The 19,738-nt window shown below is 41.7% G+C and overlaps 3 protein-coding genes across 3 annotated transcripts; 2 read left to right on the top strand and 1 right to left on the bottom strand.

Annotated features, from left to right (window-relative positions):
* Window positions 1–28: 28 nt before the first annotated feature.
* On the top strand, window positions 29–1,563 carry cN-IIIB (cytosolic 5'-nucleotidase IIIB). The gene is made up of 2 exons (XM_017072258.4): window positions 29–195; window positions 287–1,563. Exon 2 carries the CDS (start codon window positions 399–401, stop codon window positions 1,341–1,343), a length of 945 nt encoding a protein of 314 aa, XP_016927747.3. The 5' UTR covers window positions 29–195; window positions 287–398; the 3' UTR covers window positions 1,344–1,563.
* A 535-nt stretch (window positions 1,564–2,098) lies between these two features.
* On the top strand, window positions 2,099–7,176 carry LOC108009811 (ubiquitin-protein ligase E3C). The gene is made up of 8 exons (XM_017074488.4): window positions 2,099–2,707; window positions 2,767–3,487; window positions 3,549–3,957; window positions 4,014–4,135; window positions 4,197–4,961; window positions 5,022–5,166; window positions 5,227–5,926; window positions 6,677–7,176. Exons 1-8 carry the CDS (start codon window positions 2,372–2,374, stop codon window positions 6,842–6,844), a joined length of 3,366 nt encoding a protein of 1,121 aa, XP_016929977.3. The 5' UTR covers window positions 2,099–2,371; the 3' UTR covers window positions 6,845–7,176.
* On the bottom strand, window positions 7,146–14,813 carry LOC108009812 (lipase 3). The gene is made up of 4 exons (XM_017074489.4): window positions 13,999–14,813; window positions 12,585–12,743; window positions 8,482–8,566; window positions 7,146–7,557 (listed from the first exon to the last, which is right to left on the bottom strand). Exons 1-4 carry the CDS (start codon window positions 14,659–14,661, stop codon window positions 7,244–7,246), a joined length of 1,221 nt encoding a protein of 406 aa, XP_016929978.3. The 5' UTR covers window positions 14,662–14,813; the 3' UTR covers window positions 7,146–7,243.
* Between the last annotated feature and the right edge of the window lie 4,925 nt (window positions 14,814–19,738).

Raw genomic sequence — 19,738 nt, 5'->3', positions numbered from 1 at the left:
TTTGCTTAGCGAAACGAGACGGAAGAGAACATATTTTAAAACTAAATCGAATGTTTACGCAGCGGTTCGCTCATTGTTTTTGGCCATAATTTATATAAATAAAAAGCTTGTCATATCGGAGTCGCCGATAGTCAGCTGATAACTGCAAACGCTACACGAAGTGCAAAAAATTGGCAAAACAAACCCTCGTCCAAGGTCAGCGTTTAGATATAGAACCACTAATACCACTAATACAAACGATCGTCCAAATGAGCGCTACTAAATCGCTTGCCTAAACAATTTGCAGATACCGCCGTTGAAAGCTCAGCGCATTTCTGCCCATCGATTGCGATTCCAGATATTCAGTCACCGTGATCAGGGGAAGACCTCTGAGCTGCTGGGCGAGAAGACTACTCAACATGGGCTTTGACGAGAAGCGACAGCCCGCCGGCGGAAGACTGCGGGTCCAGGACATTCCGGCCCTCAACCAGGACCACTGCCGCATGCGGGATCCGGAGAAGGTGGAGCGCATGATCAACGAGTTCGTCTTCGGCGGACCGGAGCGCATGCAGATAGTCTCCGACTTTGACTACACCATCACCAAGCAGCGCACGGAGGACGGAGGAACGGTGCCCTCCAGTTTCGGGATCTTCAATGCCTGCAAGTCGCTGCCCGAGAACTTCAAGGAGGAGACGGACAAGCTGTACCATAAGTACCGGCCCATCGAGATCGATCCGCACATGCCCATCGCCGAGAAGGTGCAGTACATGATCGAGTGGTGGACCAAGTCGGGGGAGCTGACCAGCGGTTTCGCCTTTGATCAGTCGGAAATAGATCAGATAGCCAGCAAGTACAAACATGCGCTACGTGACCGCACCCACGAGTTCTTCGCCGACCTGCAGCGACTGGGCATTCCCACGCTGGTCTTCTCCGCCGGTCTGGGCAACTCGGTGGTCTCCGTGCTTCGCCAGGCCAACGTTATGCATCCGAATGTCAAGGTGGTCTCCAACTTCTTGCAGTTCAGGGATGGACTGCTGGATGGCTTCCAGCAGCCGATGATTCATACCTTCAATAAGAACGAAACCGTGCTTGATGGCAGCGATTACTACGACCTGGTGCACACTAGGGACCACATCATCGTCATGGGCGACTCCATTGGAGATGCGGACATGGCTTCCGGGGTGCCAGCCTCCTCGCACATCATGAAGATCGGCTTCCTGTTCGATCACGTTGAGGCTAACATGGAGAAGTACATGAACACCTTCGACATTGTGCTCGTGGACGACCAGACCATGGATGTGCCCCGGACACTGCTCGCCCTCATCGAGAAGCAGCACCAGCTAAACCTACAGGCCGCCAAGTAGGCTCGCTTTAAGTCCCCGAGGCAGTTCCTCGGTCTGTAATGTACTCGTGGCCGCTCCTGCTCTCTCATTAGCAGGCTAGTTGCTAACTGGAAAAAAACAGAAGCTACTAATTAGGTGGTTTAGGCTTAAACATTTTACTCATGTTTACGAATGAATGTTATTTCATGTACTCAAATCATATTAAAGACAACGTTTTGCTTTGCATAGGCAATTGATTTCATTGGATATTTTTTAATCGGAAAATGCATTTTTATCTTGTATCTTTACTAAGGGAAGTAAGGTGATAAGATAGCTTTGATTCCTTACAAGACAGTAAATACATAGTTTCTTATTATCAAAAGTTTTGATATAACTTAATCCCATAATTATTTTGACTGGAATTTGTAAAATTTTACATAAGCTATTAATCAGCTTTTACTTTTAGTAATTGGTGTTTCTGAATATGTTATTTTTCTTACAAATTAGACTAATAAACTAATAGTAAGAGCGCTAAAATTCAATAATTTATTGCTCTATTAAAATTTTACAATATGATTAAACTTCTTAAATTGTGAATGTATTAAATAATAGTTACAACATTTTTTTTATCATTGTAATGTATTCAATAATGGGACTCATGATTTTTATGTTATTAAAGAGCATAAATTTCCACACAATAAAGTATCTTGAGTTTTCGGATCGCACTGAATCAAAACTGAAATCGGGAACGCCCTCGACTAGGGATGGGCAAAGTGCCAGTCACTCCAGCTGTCGATAACTTGCTATCGGAATATACAAGAGAAATATACAAATCATTGGCAAATTGTTTTACGCATTTTAAATTCGAGCGTATCGGGTGGGAAAGTGTGTAATACTACGGATTTCCAATCGGGGAGCAAGTGCAACATAGTCACCGCGGAATCGCAGCATTCCGACCGCCGCCGCAGCCAGGTGAATAATGCAGAGGAGCGTCGACTGAACGAGTAGAACCAAAAGGCTGGTGGATTCTGTCCAATCCGGGCACTAAAACAACCCAAAAGCGCAACGTCATGTTCGGATTCGACGGCGAGTACCGCCGGAGACCGGTGCAAAGTCTGGGGGGTGCCTCGCACACCTGCGATCGGGACACGGTGATCCGGAAGGCGGCCCAGGAGCGCCAGAAGCGCAACGAACTGCGCCAGAAGGAAAATGGGGCGGTGTTGCTGCAGTCCTACGCCCGCTCCTTTATCCACCGCCAGCGGCGCAAGCGGGCGGAGCGGGAGGCCTTCGATGGCTACCTGATGGCCCATAAGAATCGCATCGCGGAGGACGAGAGCCTGACTTTCCTCTTGCGTCGTCTCAACTTCTTCTACAGTAGCCGGGAGGCCAAGGACGGCGAGCGATTGGTGAGGACCCTCTGGTGCATCCTTATCCACAAGCTAATGCTGTCCTTAATCCCTCACAGATCGAGGTCTGCCAGCAGATCCTCCGCCAGCCTGCTCGTCTGCTGCAGCATTCCTCTAAGGACTCCATGTGGCTTCTGAGGCTCTGCAAGCTGCTGGACACTTGTCTGCTTCAGCTCAGTCTGTCGCACACGGCCCAGGCCATTCCTCTGCGCATGCTGGAGACGTTCACCACCGTATCCTCTGTCCAGCGCTATGTGGAGGACGAGTCTGTGCTGTTCCAGTATCTGGAGCGCGTCTTTGGCTTCCTGATTGCCCGTAACTACTTTCAACGCTTGCGAGGGCTTCTGGACGACAAGTGTCCGCCGCTGGATGGAGAGACTTTGCATGCACCGAGTCCACTGGCCGAGGCCCTGCTCCAACTGCTGTTGCGTCCGCTGGCAGTGGCTAAAAGAGCCTGCTCCGGGGGCCAGTTGTCGCCCATGTCGCTGGCCGTCTGTCAGAACTTCATCCGCGACATTCTGGCCACGCCGCACACGGATCCTCTGCGGTACTTTGTGCTGCCCTGCTTCGCGCTGAATGCCGACTTTCCCTTCGACTTGCTGATGCGTTCGCTTCTCGAATCGCTGGAGACAGATGGGCCAGCGGAGTCGGCTAGCACATCCAGTCGGCGCAGTTTCCTCTTCCATGGAACGGAAACGGGCCCAAAGACTAAGCGCTTTGACTCGTTGTTCTCATCGTTTTTACTCAACTCCCTCCTGGTGCTGGATCGCAGGCAGTTGGGTAAGTTTAATTTGAATGCCTTGTAGTCTTTAAGTCATAAGTAATCGTCGTTCAATTCCAGCCACCCTCCAACAGAGCTCTCTGCTGGTGGTCTACGTCCGCCTCATTGCCGAAATGATGCCCAACATTCTGCAGCTGCCCAAGTCCACGCTACGTAGCCATGCTAATGCCCCACATCGTCACAGGGACAGCGATGATGAGTCCGAGGACTCGGAAGAGGAGGAGGATCAGCCCTCGGCTCGCACCCTGGACTATGATATGGAGCAGACTTGCCGAGTCAGCGGCGAACTGAGTGTTAAGGAGCGCGAGTGTCTGCTGGAGTCCATTGCCATACTGAACGAAACGGAGCGAGTGGACTTTATTGTCCAGCAGCTGGATCCGCACATCGAAAATAGTCAGCTCATCTATGCGCTGTGCGAGATTTGTCACAACCTAATGATCTACAACAAGCATGCAGTCTTCGAATACAAGTATGAATTAATAACACTAATGGGTTTTTCAATTTATAACCATTAATTCGTTTTAGGTTACTCTATACGTTGGCTTTTACTCCTAAGTTCATTCGTGCTGTGTGGTTTAAGTTGGCTGCGGAGTCCACTCAACTGGGTTTCTCAGCTCCACTGACCCTTATTTCCAAGGGCGTAGTGCGTGAGTATCATTTAAAACACTGTGGTTGGTCGATTATTCTAAATTGAATTTTATAACGCAGCCAAACAACAGGGAGTGGATCGCACTATTCCACTCTTGGCCACCTTTTGCATGCTTTTCGGACGCCTGCTGCCCACGCTACACGATGTGGAGTTTGTAGAGAACAAGTTGCTGCTGCAGGTCCAGACCACCATCAACCACGTGCGACTTATGCCCTTTTCTATTGCGGAAATTGTGCAAATGTCCAAAACCTTGAAAGACATAAGCATGGGCCTGGTGGAGCTGGCCTTTCCAGAGACCCGCAGCAATTTGGCAAATTATCGTAGTGTCCTCGGTCACACGGAGGCCGACGACAAGAAGTTGCGGCACCAGAAGCAAATATGGGCCAATCTACTCAACGTGGTTGTTTTTGTGCTCAACCAGATTCACACACGCGACTTGCGTTTGGGATTCTGTCCGGAGGCACACTGGACCGTCACCAGGCTAGACCTGCCTCTGGATAGGCCAACAGATCTGCCGCTGACCCATAGCAGTCGCTTGCGGGGAATCCGACCCTTCCAGCCCATACGGGACTTCACTCGAGAAGATTTCGAGAACGGACCGCCCATGTCCACCAAGCAGATCCGCTCAATAACCATTCTGCGCGAGATACCCTTTGTGGTGCCCTTTAACAAGCGAGTTAGCATTCTGCAGGGTTTGGTTGCGGCTAATAAAATGCGGGTGCAGGGAAATCTCCAAGCCTTCCTCCAGGGTCCCTTCATTATGATCACAGTGAGGCGGTCGCATCTTTACGAAGATGCCTACGACAAGCTGCGTCCGGAAAATGGTGGGTGTTATCTGTAAGATTTAAACAATGTGATGCTAAAATGTTTTTTTTTTTATTTAGAACCTGATCTGCGCTTCAAGTTCAGAATACAGTTTGTGTCCGCGCTAGGACTCGACGAGGCGGGCATCGACGGCGGTGGAGTTTTCCGAGAATTCCTTTCGGAGTTGATCAAAACTTCCTTTGATCCAAATCGTGGTTTCTTTATGTGGGTATTTTAATGATTTTTAAGTAACCAGTCTTATATTTTACATTATGCTTAATCCAGGGTAACCACGGACAACAAGCTTTATCCCAATCCAAATGTCGCCGATCTCTTTGAGGACTATGAAAAGCACTACTATTTCATTGGTCGCATACTGGGCAAGGCTATCTATGAGAACCTTCTGGTGGAGCTGCCATTGGCCGAGTTCTTCCTCACCAAGCTGGCTGGCAAATACTCGGATGTGGACATCCACCAGTTGGCCTCCTTGGATCCCGAGCTGTACCGCAATCTACTGTATTTGAAGGACTATACAGGCGATGTTAGTGAACTAAATTTGGACTTCACCGTGGCCAGCAGTTCGCTGGGCCAGACGCAGATTGTTGAGCTGAAGCCTCAGGGCCAGAGTATTCCAGTGACCAACTCGAATCGCATTGAATACCTGCAGCTGATAGCCGACTACAAGCTCAACGTGCAGATACGTCGTCACTGCAACGCCTTCCGCAAGGGTCTGTCCAACGTCCTGCCCATTGAGTGGCTGTACATGTTCAGCAACAAGGAGCTGCAAATACTCATTTCGGGTGCGGAGATTCCCATTGACCTGGAGGACCTAAAGAAACACTGTAAATACGGCGGTGAATTCAGTCCGGAACATCCCTCGATAGTGGCATTCTGGGAGGCTCTGGAGGGTTTCGATGACCTGCAGCGCAGGCAGCTGCTCAAGTTCGTCACCAGTTGCTCCAGGCCACCGTTGTTGGGCTTTAAGGTTGGTATTGAAGCGCATTTAACGTTGTTATATCCGTTACTCGTAGAGTAAAAGGGTATACTAGATTCGTCGGAAAGTATGTAACAGGCAGAAGGAAGCGTTTCCGACCCCATAAAGTATATATATTCTTGATCAGGATCACTAGCCGAGTCGATCTAGCCATGTCCGTCTGTCCGTCTGTCCGTCTGTCCGTCTGTCTGTCCGTCCGGATGAACGCTGAGATCTCGGAAACTATGAGAGCTAGGCTATTGAGATTTGGCGTACAGATTCCTGAGCTTCTTACGCAGCGCAAGTTTGTTTCAGTAGACTGCCACGCCCACTCTAACGCCCACAAACCGCCCAAAACTGTAACTCCTACAGTTTTGATGCTAGATAGAAAATTTTAACTGAAATGTATTGTTCTCATCAATACCTATCGATTGACCTAAAAAAAAGTTTGCCACGCCCACTTAAACGCCCACAAACCGCGAAAACCTGTGACGCCCACAATTTGCATGCTAGATAAAAAATTTTAACTGAAATGTATTGGTGTCGTCAATACCTATAGATTGATCCAAAAATAATTTTGCCACGCCCACTCTAACGCCCATAACGCTTAAATCTGTCTACCGCCGGTAGGTGGCGCATTTTAATTTCGCTTTGCTGCTTGCATATCTCCATTTCCCTTTGAGTAACGGGTATCTGATAGTCGAGGTACTCGACTGTAGCGTTCTTCCTTGTTTTATTTATATTAATGGATTTTCCTAACAGGATCTGGACCCACCATTCTTTATCCAAAACGCCGGCGACATGGAACGACTGCCCACGGCCAGCACCTGCACCAATCTGCTGAAGCTTCCGCCCTTCAACACAGTGGAACAAATGCGTGAAAAACTGATCTATGCCATACAATCCGGCGCTGGTTTTGAACTGAGCTAAACTGTCAATCCCCAAAAACCCCGAAAACATATCCAAAAATCACAGCCCCCAGAGACGAATAACGAAATCCCCATGCAATTTACCCACCTGGCAGAGCAAAAAGATCACAGGACGGCAGGTCGGCAGGCAGACAAACTATTCCAGTTCATTTACAACCAATGTACATTTTGATTACCGCAATTGCTTAGTGTAATGTATGAAGCTTATGAGGTCTGTTTATCCAAGTTTTTCATTTTAGTTTGTTTCAGTTTGTTTTTCGTATAACAAAATATAAATGTAAATCAAAGCGATCTAAGAATAATTCAATAAAGGGCAAGCGTTGTCAGTCCGCACGTTTGATGGGACTCATTTATTGCTATCGCAGGATACCCCCAGTTTGCACCCTATTTTCATAAATCATCAGCTGCCTTGGAGCGTTGCGTCCAACTGCCATGCCTGTTGAATTATTCGTTGGTAGACCATTTGGGTCGCTGAGGTGGCGAACAGGAAGTCAATGTGATTATAGCCGGGTACTTGGTACAACTGACTGATGCTGTTCCGCAGCTCACTGACCAGGCGCTGCACATCCGCCCGGCTGGACAGCGCGTCCCGGCTGCCATGGAAGATCTGCAGCTGGAGGCGAACATTAACCAACTGATACGAGGGTGGCGTGTCCTGACCATATCGCAGCGCATTCAGACTCGGGGAGCGGTAGTCGTACTGCTGGAATTTGCCTGCGGAGGAATCGAAACACCCATCAGTGAATATTCCATTTTATGCCTACCACTCCGGTGTGGCATGCACAGAGGAAAATCGGGAAAACGCGTAAAAATTTGGGACCACTTAAAATTTTACAAGTTAGTTTAGCTTACGTTTATATTGTACCCCAATCAAGCTTTCTCATTTTAAAGAGATTTTAATTTTTACTTCATAATTACACCAGTCTGCATAATTAAGTTGCCAAATGTTGAACATAACGTGTTTGTTTTTCGGGTAAAGTTACGTTCTCTGATTAAAGGAAGGGCACATACATTTTTTTTGTTTGGTATCTATTTTTTAAGTGTAAATTACGTTTTTGGCCTGATTTGGAACTGTTTTATATTTTAACTCGATTTCTGTAGAACCGAATTTTCACCAAGAATTTATTTAGCTAGTAATAAAACGCTCTTTAACTTTTGTATACTCAAATTAAAAAGTATATCAATGTAAGTATGCCTGCTGCTTCTATATTAACGACCAGATCTCTATGATATATATAAAAAAAGTTGAGGGGCGTTTAATACCAATAAAATTAGTTATAGCCCAATTTAGAATAGCCCAAAAAACTTGACACACTTTTTTTCCACTTAAAAAAAAGTGATACTAGTCAAAAATGATGTTATTAGTTTGAAGATATTTGTATGTGTGTTATACGTTTGTGCAAAAGACCTTGTACACTCTAAAAAATGCAAATTAAGATTACAGAATGATATAGATTTTTAGTAAAAACAAGAAGAAACACTATAGTCGAGTGCCTCGGCTATCGAGTACTAGTTAATATAAAATTTCAGGACGTTTCTATTGACGTGGAACACACTCGTAAATTTAAAGGGATGCTAGTCCAAATGTTGTTCTGATTTCTTCCAGTGTATTCGGCCATATGCTGTGGTCCAACTTACCGCTATTGATGAGCTGTCCGAAGTGCTGCAGTTGGCCCCGCGAAATTCCCGCCGGCGTGTTCTCCAGAATGCGCGGCAAGATGTTCTGGTGAAGGAGAAGAGGAAGAACATTTTGTTAGGCTTAAACTCCCGAATCGTTTAAATTTTATGAGCAGCAGCCAAAAACAGGACCTCACCTCGCCTCGCCTGACCACTCATGTGTGTATCGGTGTGTGTGCTCAGGCTGCTATTTCCGTTTCATTGCGACACAAAGCATATACGGAAGTGCACACAGGCACACGGGCACACATACACGCCCACTCACACATGAACGGGCACAGGAGCGAGGACTCGGGTTGAAAGGCCAAGAGGTCCTTGCTTTGATCCTGCGGAGAAAGCGGGGGCTGAATTTATATTGCGGGTATTTGTTTTGAAATTAGCTGCTTATTCGACCCAGCCAATGATTAAGGTAAGTGCAATGAGCTTTTCAGTTTTATATTGAGATTGATATTGATATTGCTGTTGGATAGTGGTTGAAATTGCCAACAGATTTGAAAAGCCGACTAGAAGAAGACAAAATAAAGAAGTTTTCTAAATGAAATATAGATTCAAGGATAAGTGGCTTCTGCGCCTCATCTCACAGATGTATATGTGGGAAATATATTATGTTTGCTTTCATATTATCTCTTTTATAAAATTAAATTAAGGTACCTTAAACACATTTTCTATAACAATATTGCTTTAAAAGAGATAGTAAGCTAGTGAATTTAAACTTCTTTAAATTGTACATTTGATATATTATCTGTTTTTTTAGAATCCTTTGGTAAAAAAATAGAGGATATTTTTTGTGTTTAAAGCACCTAGGAAATAAAAAATAAATGAATTTGGTTAATTATTGATGAAAGCACACAAATTGTTGATTAACGTGTTTATATAACCATAAAAAATACAAATTTATAATTCTGTTATTAAGTTCCTGATTGCATTTTAAGTAAATATGGTTAAAAGGGTCCTCCATCTCCTTTTTCCCTTGCAATGCTTTTTTCTGATTTTAAATTAAATGGGTCTTAAAAGCTTAAACTATTTAATTTCAGAGTTTTTCTTGTAAGCTCTTTTTAAATTTCCATTTAATTCCGAGAATCTTTGTTTGAACAGAATATCTGGAAAAAACAGTTCACTTTTTGCCGATGCTCTGATGTTCGTAGGTCTTTTTTTTGGGGGGACGCCGCAACGACTCTTCAGTTTTCAGTTATAGAATTTTATGTAAATCGGGCCGACTTTAAATTGCCATGACAAACCATTGAAACGTTGCATGCGTCCTGCGGCGACATATATTTTTTTGTTTTGATGTTTATTTGATTTTCCGCCTGGCCGTTGCAATTCCCCATTTTTTCTCAGCTTTGTTTCCTTTTTGCAGCCAGCCAGCAACTTGTGGCAAATACTGGCAATTTTGTGCCGCCAGCTTGTTTGTGTTTCTCGGAGTTTTTCTTTTTCTTTTTGCCATCCCGTGCATTTATTTTTCTTACATCTCGAATTTTTTGTATTTTTTTTTGTGTTTCATCTCGAATCTTATTCGACGCAGTGCAGTTCTCCAAGAGTGTTGAACTTTGCGAGGGTCGTGGGTGGCATTCCAGGGGTTTTTCTGGGGTTCCAGGGGTTACTAAATATGCACAAATATTTATTCGGACTTCTATCTGTGTGGTGTGGCAGTTGTCGCAAGTATCGCCTCGCTCCATTTGCTCAAGCTCGGCGTCTTTTCACTGTATTTGCTTAACAATTTTTCGCTGCTGGTTTCGGTTTGTTGGCTTTTTATGGAAGTTATGACTCTCGCCCAGATACATGTAGATGCGACTCTTGTGTCAAGTGGCAGTAGCTTCGAGAATTTGTTGTTTACTGGCATCCGTTGGCATTGGAAGTTAAACATTCGAGTCGGAAACAATACTTTGTAAATACATTTTGCAACTATTTTTGCTGAAAAGCTTGAAATATCTAAGAATTCTACAGATATTAGAAATTACTTAAGTAGTATATGTAAGTTTTTTTTTAGAACTAGGAGACAATTTCGGATTTTAAGAAGCATATATTTTGTAACAGTTTTAAGAAGGTATATTTTGTTTTGATTTAAGATAACTTGAATATATTAACAGGACCTCGAGTCTGAAAATGATAAAAAAATATATTCCCTAAAAATTGAGTTTATCATTTACCCTTTCTTATGATATTAGAGGATTTTTCCCTTTTGAAAAATCCTATTTCTCTTTTGTTTGTCCCCATAGACTTTACTTTCGATTTAGAGTGGGGTTTAAAAGTGCATTTCTAGGTCCATTCATCACTTAACCCTTGGATTATTCAGCTCCTGAAATGCTTATTTATGGGCGCATATGTAAAAAGATTTAAGAACTATATCCACGGGAACTTTCTAACCTTTTTTTCGTGCTCTCTGGGTAACTATAAAAACTCCAAAGCCAGCCTTGGCTTCCCAGAGTCCAGGGCCGCAGCCAATTGGCCAAAGCCCCCACTTTAATAACTTACAAGCGGCACTTGGCGCCAGGGAATGACCCCCAGAACCGCCCCCAAAAACACACCAACAACTAACTTACTTCAGATTCAAATTCAGATGGTAAGCCTTTTGAGCACGCGCCCCGAAAACACTCCGAACACACAGATAAGCCATAAAGTTTTTTCCTTCGTTACACGGTCGCGATTTATTTGCCATATTTCACGGCAAAACAAAATTTAAATGTACCGTGTGCGCGCGGGAAACAAAAAGTGTTTAAGGCAGCGTGGCGTATACGTAATGTGTGTTATACTCTAGTTAGCCGCCAGCTGGAGCGGCATTTTCGGGTGGAGAGGGAAGTTTGAGTACTTCGCAGGGGCGGGGGAAAAGTTCAGAGCACATTTTTGGTAGCACACTATTTGCAGGTATTTCGGAGTATCTAAAGTATTGCTGGCAAACTCTAGTCGGTCATATTGTTAGTTTTTCGAAAACTAAGAAGACTAGAATATGAATTTTAAATTTTTATTTAAAAAAAAGTTGACAGCTAATTTTTTTTCCATTCTTTTTTTAAAATGACCTTTTTATGGTCATCCCATTCTTTCGCATAATAAAAATTAAAAATTTGTATACACATTTTAATAGTACATAGGGTTTTTATCCGAAAACCAAGCATTGTTTCTTGACTTTTTTAAATATTTTGAATGATATTTTAAGCTTACGAGATTCGGTACACGATTACTTAGTAATGTACAAATCAACATTTAAAAACTCTCCTACAGAGACCATTTTTCAGAGTACTTATCCGGTGGACATGATATCTGGTGACAGGATCATCAAAAAGGTATAATGGAAATTTTGTATGATAGTGTATCTCAAAATGCTAGAGCAAAAGAATTGTAAAAGAAAAGTTTGAATTTTTGACAAAGAATTTTGAAAAGCAAGAATTCTACGCTTATATTTTTGCGGCTAATATATTTTAAAATCAATTCGTCCTATTAAAATAAAATGTTGGGAGTGTAATAGCTTAAAGTTGTATAAACTTTAACAAATACAACAAAATTAAACAAAATCGATAATTTCTAAAAACCCTACCCTAAAATACTGCCAATTAGTTAGCTGGACTCTTTTAAGCATAAAAACTTTTATCAAATTTCTATTAAAAAAAAGAATTGAAAATATAACCAATTAGTGTTTTAGTGTTATAATGACACGACATTCCATACTAAAAGGTAAAGTGCTTTAACGGCTGTATTTATTCCTGGAAATTGACAAGTTGTATGCTGCCACCAATTAACCCCTTTTGTGGAGTATTTATTGCCCCCTTTTGCTACCCTTTTTTATCCAACTCCACAATAGTTCTGGCCCGACTTCCAACCAGGAAGCTTTGCCCGGCAGGAGCAGCTCGTTTACGCATTTAAATTCAAATAACTTTTATTACCGAAACTAAGGCCTCCACCCCTTCCGAAAATACGTATGTTTGTCTGTTTCTGGGAGTTTTCGAGGGGGTGTGCCGTGGTAACGCCAGGCTCACTCCAGAGTGCAATAAAAACTTTTGCATACAACAAGAAAAAAGTTTTCGGGGCGCTTTGTTGGCTAAATTATGGCCCGCATATATAATCGTACTCACACGATCCAATGGATAGTCGCTGAAGCCCACGTAGAGGGAGGTGAAGAGGGTGCAGAGGGCGTAGGTGGGTCGGGAGGCGGTGCAGAAGAACTGGCTGCCCACCTGGGTCAGCGCCGTCGCCGGCAGCAGTTCGTGGAGGCCAAGTTTGTTCAGCAGCAGCTGCACGGAGAAAATGCCATCAGTTATAGTTTCAGTTTAACTTGGGCTGAGGTTATTTGCAATTACAATGACCAGAGTCATTTTAAAATCAAATATGACGTAGGCATAGCAAAAAGGTATGACACATACGTTACAAGTAATTCCTTAAAAATATTTCGGATATGTTACATACTTTGAAAACATTAAAATTAATATTACTAATGATATTACTACAAATACCAATGACTTTGAAAGATTATACTCAAGTAAGGACACCAGAAATTTCACTTAAATATTTCTAAAAATTTTGATATCGATTTTTCTCATAATTTTAAACATTATAACTTTTTAAAATTATTTAAGAGTTGCAATTTTCCTACTATTTTTAAATACTTACGTAAATGAATGATATAAAGTATTAACATTATTTGGGAATTATTTGCAATTACAATGACAAGAGCCATTTTATAATCAAATATGACATAGGCATAGCAAAAAGATATGATGCATAGGCTAACAAATATTTAAACAAATATTACCTAGTAATATTAGGGATATGTTACATACAACAAAAAAAACCGAGTGCTAAGATTTAATACCGGTTGTATTAAAAGTATACCATAGGCAGTATTAAAATTAGAGTATAGTCTAAATAATACTTATAAAGCCTATACTTCACAGGTTAATTTCTATGTTAACGAGTCTAGAATTTGGATTTGTGGTATTATTTTTAAGCCTATTAGATTCAATTTAGTACGTTTAATACTCATCTTATCGACGCCAAATCGATACTCTATAGTGTAGAATCAATGTAAAAATAGTTGATGTTCTGTGATTTTTATTGTTTTGTGTACGTTAATGTAAAAAATTACTTTATGCTATTACTACAATTAATAATCATTTTGAGAGATTGTAACCAAGTTAGGATACCAGAAATTTTTCTTAAATATTTCTAAGTAATTTAAGAGCGGCTTTTCGAAACCCTTATTAAAATTATTTGGGAATTGTTACTTAAAATGTTAATTTAAATACTTAACACCTTATACATGGCCTTAAGATCTATACACGACCATACCATTATTAAACCCAAATCATTAAAATTAGTAAATGCGTTTCCCCCATTTTCGCGCTGTGTAGCAGAGAATTAAGAGCTCTTTGTGTATGAAAAAATAAACAGAAATGTTAATCTTTTTTAGTGAACTTCCTCCGTGAGTGAGAAGAGCTTATCACTTGTGCAGCAGAGTGAGCACTTTGCCATCCCATCAAGTATACGCACCGTGACCCCGGCACTGTCACTGGCCAGCAATCGCAGTGGCGGACTGCTCAGGTGCTGGAGAAAGGCCACCGGAGCCATCAGAGCCGCATTGGCGAGCCGCGCATTGTACTCCGGGCGCTGAGACAGCAGGACCAGGAGCACAGTGGTGCCCTGCGAGTGGCCGACGTAGTGCACCTGCCGGCGATGCGTCCTTGCCAGCACGTAATCCACGATGGCGGGCAGGTCGTAGATGCCAATCTCGTGCCAGCTGAACTGCCAGAAGCGGGCGTCGCTCGTGGGCAGAGTGCGGTGGCCGCGGGAGTGGGTGGTGCCCCTGGCATTTCCCAGCCAGACATCAAAACAGCGGGCATGCAGCTCCAGAGCCAGGGATCTTCCCCTGCCGCCCGCCACAAAATCGCCGGCGGAGCCAAGGAGGCCGTGCATCAGGAGAAAGGGGCGCAGATGCTGGGGACACCTGGGATTCCGGGGGGCGGGAATTCTGTGCACACTCAGCAGATATCCATCGGCGGTCTCCACGCGATGCACTTGACATTCGAGCTGCTGCCTCTGTACCGCCTGGCAAACCGAGTCTATAAGCGGCGAACTCTGACCTCCGATCAAGACAGTGCCACAAATCACTAGCAGTATCACCAGCCCTATATCGAAGACCCAGCCACGTTCCATACTATTCGATTGCGAGTGCAGCAGCCTTTAAGACATGATTGGTGCCACGTGACGTGCGAATGGATACTGCGGCTTTCGGTGCATTCGCTTTCGGTTTTTGTGTTTGCGTATACGCAACGTGGGACGGGATGAGGGGGTGGTCGTGGGTGTTGGGGGGCAGGCACTCTGAATGGGAGCTATAAATAAACACATTTTCAACTTTTGTTGACTGACAATTGATGTCTACTACGTAGGTGGCCTAGAATCGCTAAAAAATGCAGTGGAAGTAACTTTTATTTTGAAAAAATTTAAGCTTTTATTTTTATTCAAATTGTGATTTTAAATTAAAAAAAAAATATATTAAAATATCATTTACTTAAGATATAAAATTTTTGCCAATATATAGAGTTTCTTTCTTTATGGAGGCAGTATTACAAGGAACCGTGTTAATTATTTTGGTTTTTCACCTCTTGAAACTTGAGATACCTTATCATCATCAAGATATTCATGTTACTAGATCGTATTATCAGAAAACCCCAATTAAAATGGAATTCAATCTAGATATCGTACCGTTAATTGACCAAATTAGCTACCCTGCAATCCTTATGTTCTAATTAGCTGGATTAATTTACTCCCAGCTTTTCGTCGATTTGGCGCTATACCAAATTGTTGCCATGACAGCGGTGAACTGAAGAGGGCCAAAACCGCAATCTGCTGCACAATGCACACGGAGTCGAAATCAAATATGTACCAGCGTTTGAGTATATATCATGTATAATGAGCGACTGACTGAGTGACTGACTGGCTGACTGAGTGACTGAGTGACTGAGTGAGTGAGTGAGTGAGTGAGTGAATGACTGACTGACAGTGGACAGCGGCAGCCTATGTGATTTACAATTTGAATGGCTTGGACGTGTTGAAAATGCAATCGTGCTAATTAAAACGACCGCGACACAGAGCGTGTGAAATTATTACACAGCATAGATGGAATATATATGCGATGTCCCCAAAATAATGAAACGGATCGGGGGCCTGTAGCTGCGGTTTGTCTGGCCAGAAATTGCTGGCAGGGCAATAATGGAGTGCGGTCAAATGGCCGAACTATTCTGCTATTTCTCCATAAAATTCAACCATTTGTTAGATGGCATGTAAACTTTTTAAGCTGCAGCTTCTTGATAAAAACTCAGTTCAAACTTGACCCGAAACCACAAAACTTTTAGGGGCTTGTTGAAATGGATCTCATCACATATTAAGCGTTTCAAACAACGAAGTTCCAGAGCCAAGTGTGTGCGTCAGACTTATGGAAATGTATTTTTAAATTGATGCACGTTAAAAAATATTAAACTATATATATATTTTTTAATTAGGCTTCAAAATGTAAATAAAGGAACCTTACCTACAATGATTTCAATCGCCTTTTTGCATTTTCTTTTCTTTTTTGATTTTCGACTAGTTCAAAACTGAGAAAAATCGAAAAATTACATTTTTCAATATCAATCTAACATTATTCAATGGTAATATTTGATTTTTTTTATCTGTGTGGCCTTGGGTGGGGAAGACATACTAAAAGCCAGCATCGAGTTAAGTAAATATGATTCAAGGACACTTGGCTGGCAGTGGAATCCCTTTGGCCACTTACTTTTGTGCACAGATTCCCTGCCCACTTCCACTTCCTTGGGACCCATTTGAAAAAGCGATTTTAATACTTTCTCGCACAAAAGCTACTTAAAGTTTGCCCCGGCTTGGCGCTTAATTCGTTTTCGTTTTCCTCTTCTTTTTTTTGTCAACAGCTAACAAAACAAGCCAGAAAAAATAGAAATAAAAGTTTTTTGTAAATTGAGTTAAGTTAATTTTTTCTTTGTTTTTACCAAGTTCTTGGTTATTTTTTTTTTTGGCAGCGGGAAGTTTGCGCTTTGGTTTGCCTAATAAATGTGCGTGCAAAGAAAGGGCCAAAATGAGTGGATGGGTGGGAGTGAGGGGCTAGTGGATAGACAGTTGTTGCGACAGCCAAAGGATAAAGGATAATGACAGCCATTAGTATTAAGTGCGCGTTGGCTACTTTGGATCCTCCCCCAATGTAGCTGGTTTTTTCAACTTCGAGTCCAGCCCCTTTCTCCTTTCTTCTGCTATCCCCTACTCATTAAAGTTGTTAAGTACTTGGCGTAAATGTGGCTTTTCGAGGAGCCCGTGAGCTGTGAGCTGAAGTTCCCGAAGGACTTCGGCTGGGGGCTTCTGAATGGGGCCCGCCATTAAAGTTAATTTAAATGCGCCTTAAGCGCTTTAACGTAATTCGTTTGCCCAAAAACTAAGGCGAGGAAATGAAGGGCACTGGGCTGAAAAATAGACCGAGAAAACAATGTTGCATCTCTTAATTTTCTGGAATATTCAATCACTCACCTGCTCAGACACACACAGTAAAAACCGCATTTTGACTTCGTATTTTCCCCAGAAATGAACCCACATTCAGAGCTCCACTTTCGTTTCATTGCGAATCACAAAAGCCTTTCAAAACAATTCACTGCACAATGAGTGACATCAGGTAACCAGACGAAGGGCTGTGTGGAAATGGGAAAGGGAATGAATGCCTCACTCACTCGTCAAAAATGTTTTCATGTTCATATTCAGATTGTTGGTCAAACTCAGTCTCTTAAATACTCTATAAATAGTTGAATTGCTCTGAGCATTGTGATTTCTTCACAGATTTTCATTTCAGCCTTAAAGATCATACTTCAGCTTATATTGAAAATTCAGAAAGTAAAATATTTTGATTAATATTTATTTTATTTTAACGTATTTCAATAATAAATGTAATACATTTATATTTTATGTCATATTGTATAGCTATATTAAATAGATGTCTTGTTCTGAGTTTTCTAATATTTTCTTAGAATTAAAATTCAGTCTTTAAGTTTATATTTTAGCTTATATTGGATATTCCGTAAAGTCAAATATTTTTCTAATAATGTTTTTAATTTAACGAATACGGGTTTGACCTGTTATAAATGTTTATTTCATAATATATTGTATCGTACATTACATGCCATCGTACTCAACATTCTTTACTTAAAATTTCCTATATAAAATAAACATTATTAACAATTTTGTAAATAAAATCAAAAAGAACGCTATAGTCGATGGCGTCGATTATTAGATACCTGTTACTGAGCTAAAGGGAGCGCGAGGGAGATAGAGATATGCATGCATCAAATCGGCTGTTTCCGAGATGGCACACTTTATTTGCTTATAACTTTTTAATGAATGGTCCGATATAAAAAAATTTTGGCATGCAGATGGGTATTGAATGTCAGAACAACAATTTACATTTAAACTTAACTTTTTTTTTGAATTTTCAGAAAAGCGGGGCCTTGCCAGGTGAAATAAACTTGCACTGCGCAAGAACCTCAAGAATCTGCATGCCGAATCCCAACTTTCTATAATTCTAGCTTTTTCTGTACAAGTAATGGGTAAAAAAAGTGTATTTCTTCTTCGCTATTCATAGTTCTTGTTACTATTCTTACATTTTTTCCCCGCCCACCTTTTGTTGGCTCTTTTATGGTGTGCACGCCACATTTGCGTTCAATGAGCATGAGATAATGTCATCATCAACGTCGTCTTCGTCATTCATCGCCAGACTTTCTGGTCAGATGAAATGGGAGATGTCTGGCATTCGGTCTGTGAGAACACACCTCTTGTTATTTAATGAGGATTGCGTTTTTAATTAATTCCATATTTACCTGAATGGGTGGCTTATATTGCGAATAAACAGTAGTCCAATATTAAATAATTTGCTTGACAGGCAATCACTTGCGTCATAATTTTTAATCTGCAATTCTTAACATATTAATTCATGCTTTGTCTATTAAATTGATTTAAGCTCAACATTTTTCAATCATATTAAGCCACGCGCCTCCAACACTTGTTCTGTTTTCTTTGGCAAGCGGGCTTAATAAAATAATAAAATAATATGCATAAAGCGTTTGCATTTCAATTTACAATTTCTATGGCTCTGCGAAATAATTGCATCTCGCCCGCAGTGCAAACCTGGCCAATTCAATGGCAGAAGGCTTTTTTGCGTATTTTGTTTCGTGCAATTAAATTTATATTTACAGCAATGCTTCACACACAGCAGCCGGTGGATAAATCAGAGCAGATATACGATGCAATTCGGTGCCTTTTCCCATTTTTATTTGTTTGACATTTGCATATTCAGTTTGAATTTTTACTTTTTTTTTTGCCGCTGATCAATGGTGTTTTTATGATTTACATGTCCACTTTTTTGTGAATTGTAGGTACATATAAAATATACAAGATTTTCACATTGATTTGATTTTGCATCGTATAAACATTTATTTTTCATTTATTGCCGCTGTCAAACATTCACAAAGGGCCTTCAATTGGGGGATAAAGCGCCAAATAAATCTCACTTAGTAAGTCATAAAGGAAATTGTGGTGCTTTTTAAAGTTTTTTTTTAATAATTCATAATCAGGATACTTCCTGCTTTTTTTTGTTCTATATAAAAGTAATCTCAGGCACGTATTTTCATTTCCGCAGAAGAGCCAAAAAGAAAACCTGCTTGGCATATCAATTATTTATAATTATTGTTAATTTTCAAAGCAAGCAGCCAAGCAAACAAACAGGAAAAAAACGAAGCACGAAAAAACCCAGGAAACCACAAAGAGAACCTCAATTAAAATTCAAATTAGAGCGCTTGGGAAATTCACTCTGCCTGGTGGCAAAAGTGCGAAAACTTAAAACCACAGGGAGGTGAACCATTCACCATTCACCACCTCATCCGCATTTTCCTCCGTAGGAAAACTAACTGCCTAAAATGAAATATGAACCCGATGAGGGTGGGAAAGCAGGGAAAAACCGACTTCCTCAGACATGGACTACTAATAAGAAATTTGTGAACTTTGCAAATTTGCCATCATTAATTCTGGGCGGGGGTAAATGAGGGGAATCAAGGGGGGGCAGCGCGTTCTTGGTAAATTGTCGAACGGAACATTTTTCATTCGCCGTCGTCCTTCGTCATTGTGTAATAATTGTCAAGCAATTTAAATCGAAGCTCCCAGCGTAATAAATTGTCATATGGCAGGA

This window comes from Drosophila suzukii, chromosome 2R (genome assembly GCF_043229965.1).
Source record: "Drosophila suzukii chromosome 2R, CBGP_Dsuzu_IsoJpt1.0, whole genome shotgun sequence".
Lineage (NCBI taxonomy): Eukaryota > Metazoa > Arthropoda > Insecta > Diptera > Drosophilidae > Drosophila > Drosophila suzukii.
This window is presented reverse-complemented; position numbering and strand designations above follow the sequence as displayed.

Excerpts from the sequence above, each read along its gene's own strand:
- cN-IIIB (XM_017072258.4), top strand. The coding sequence starts at position 399 with ATGGGCTTTGACGAGAAGCGACAGCCCGCCGGCGGAAGACTGCGGGTC.
- LOC108009811 (XM_017074488.4), top strand. The coding sequence starts at position 2,372 with ATGTTCGGATTCGACGGCGAGTACCGCCGGAGACCGGTGCAAAGTCTG. Across the intron at positions 2,708-2,766 it reads CCAAGGACGGCGAGCGATTG|ATCGAGGTCTGCCAGCAGAT; the intron begins GTGAGGACCCTC and ends AATCCCTCACAG. Across the intron at positions 3,958-4,013 it reads CATGCAGTCTTCGAATACAA|GTTACTCTATACGTTGGCTT; the intron begins GTATGAATTAAT and ends AATTCGTTTTAG.
- LOC108009812 (XM_017074489.4), bottom strand. The coding sequence starts at position 14,661 with ATGGAACGTGGCTGGGTCTTCGATATAGGGCTGGTGATACTGCTAGTG. Across the intron at positions 12,744-13,998 it reads GTGACAGTGCCGGGGTCACG|CTGCTGCTGAACAAACTTGG; the intron begins GTGCGTATACTT and ends TTCTCCGTGCAG. Across the intron at positions 7,558-8,481 it reads CGGACAGCTCATCAATAGCG|GCAAATTCCAGCAGTACGAC; the intron begins GTAAGTTGGACC and ends ATTCCTCCGCAG.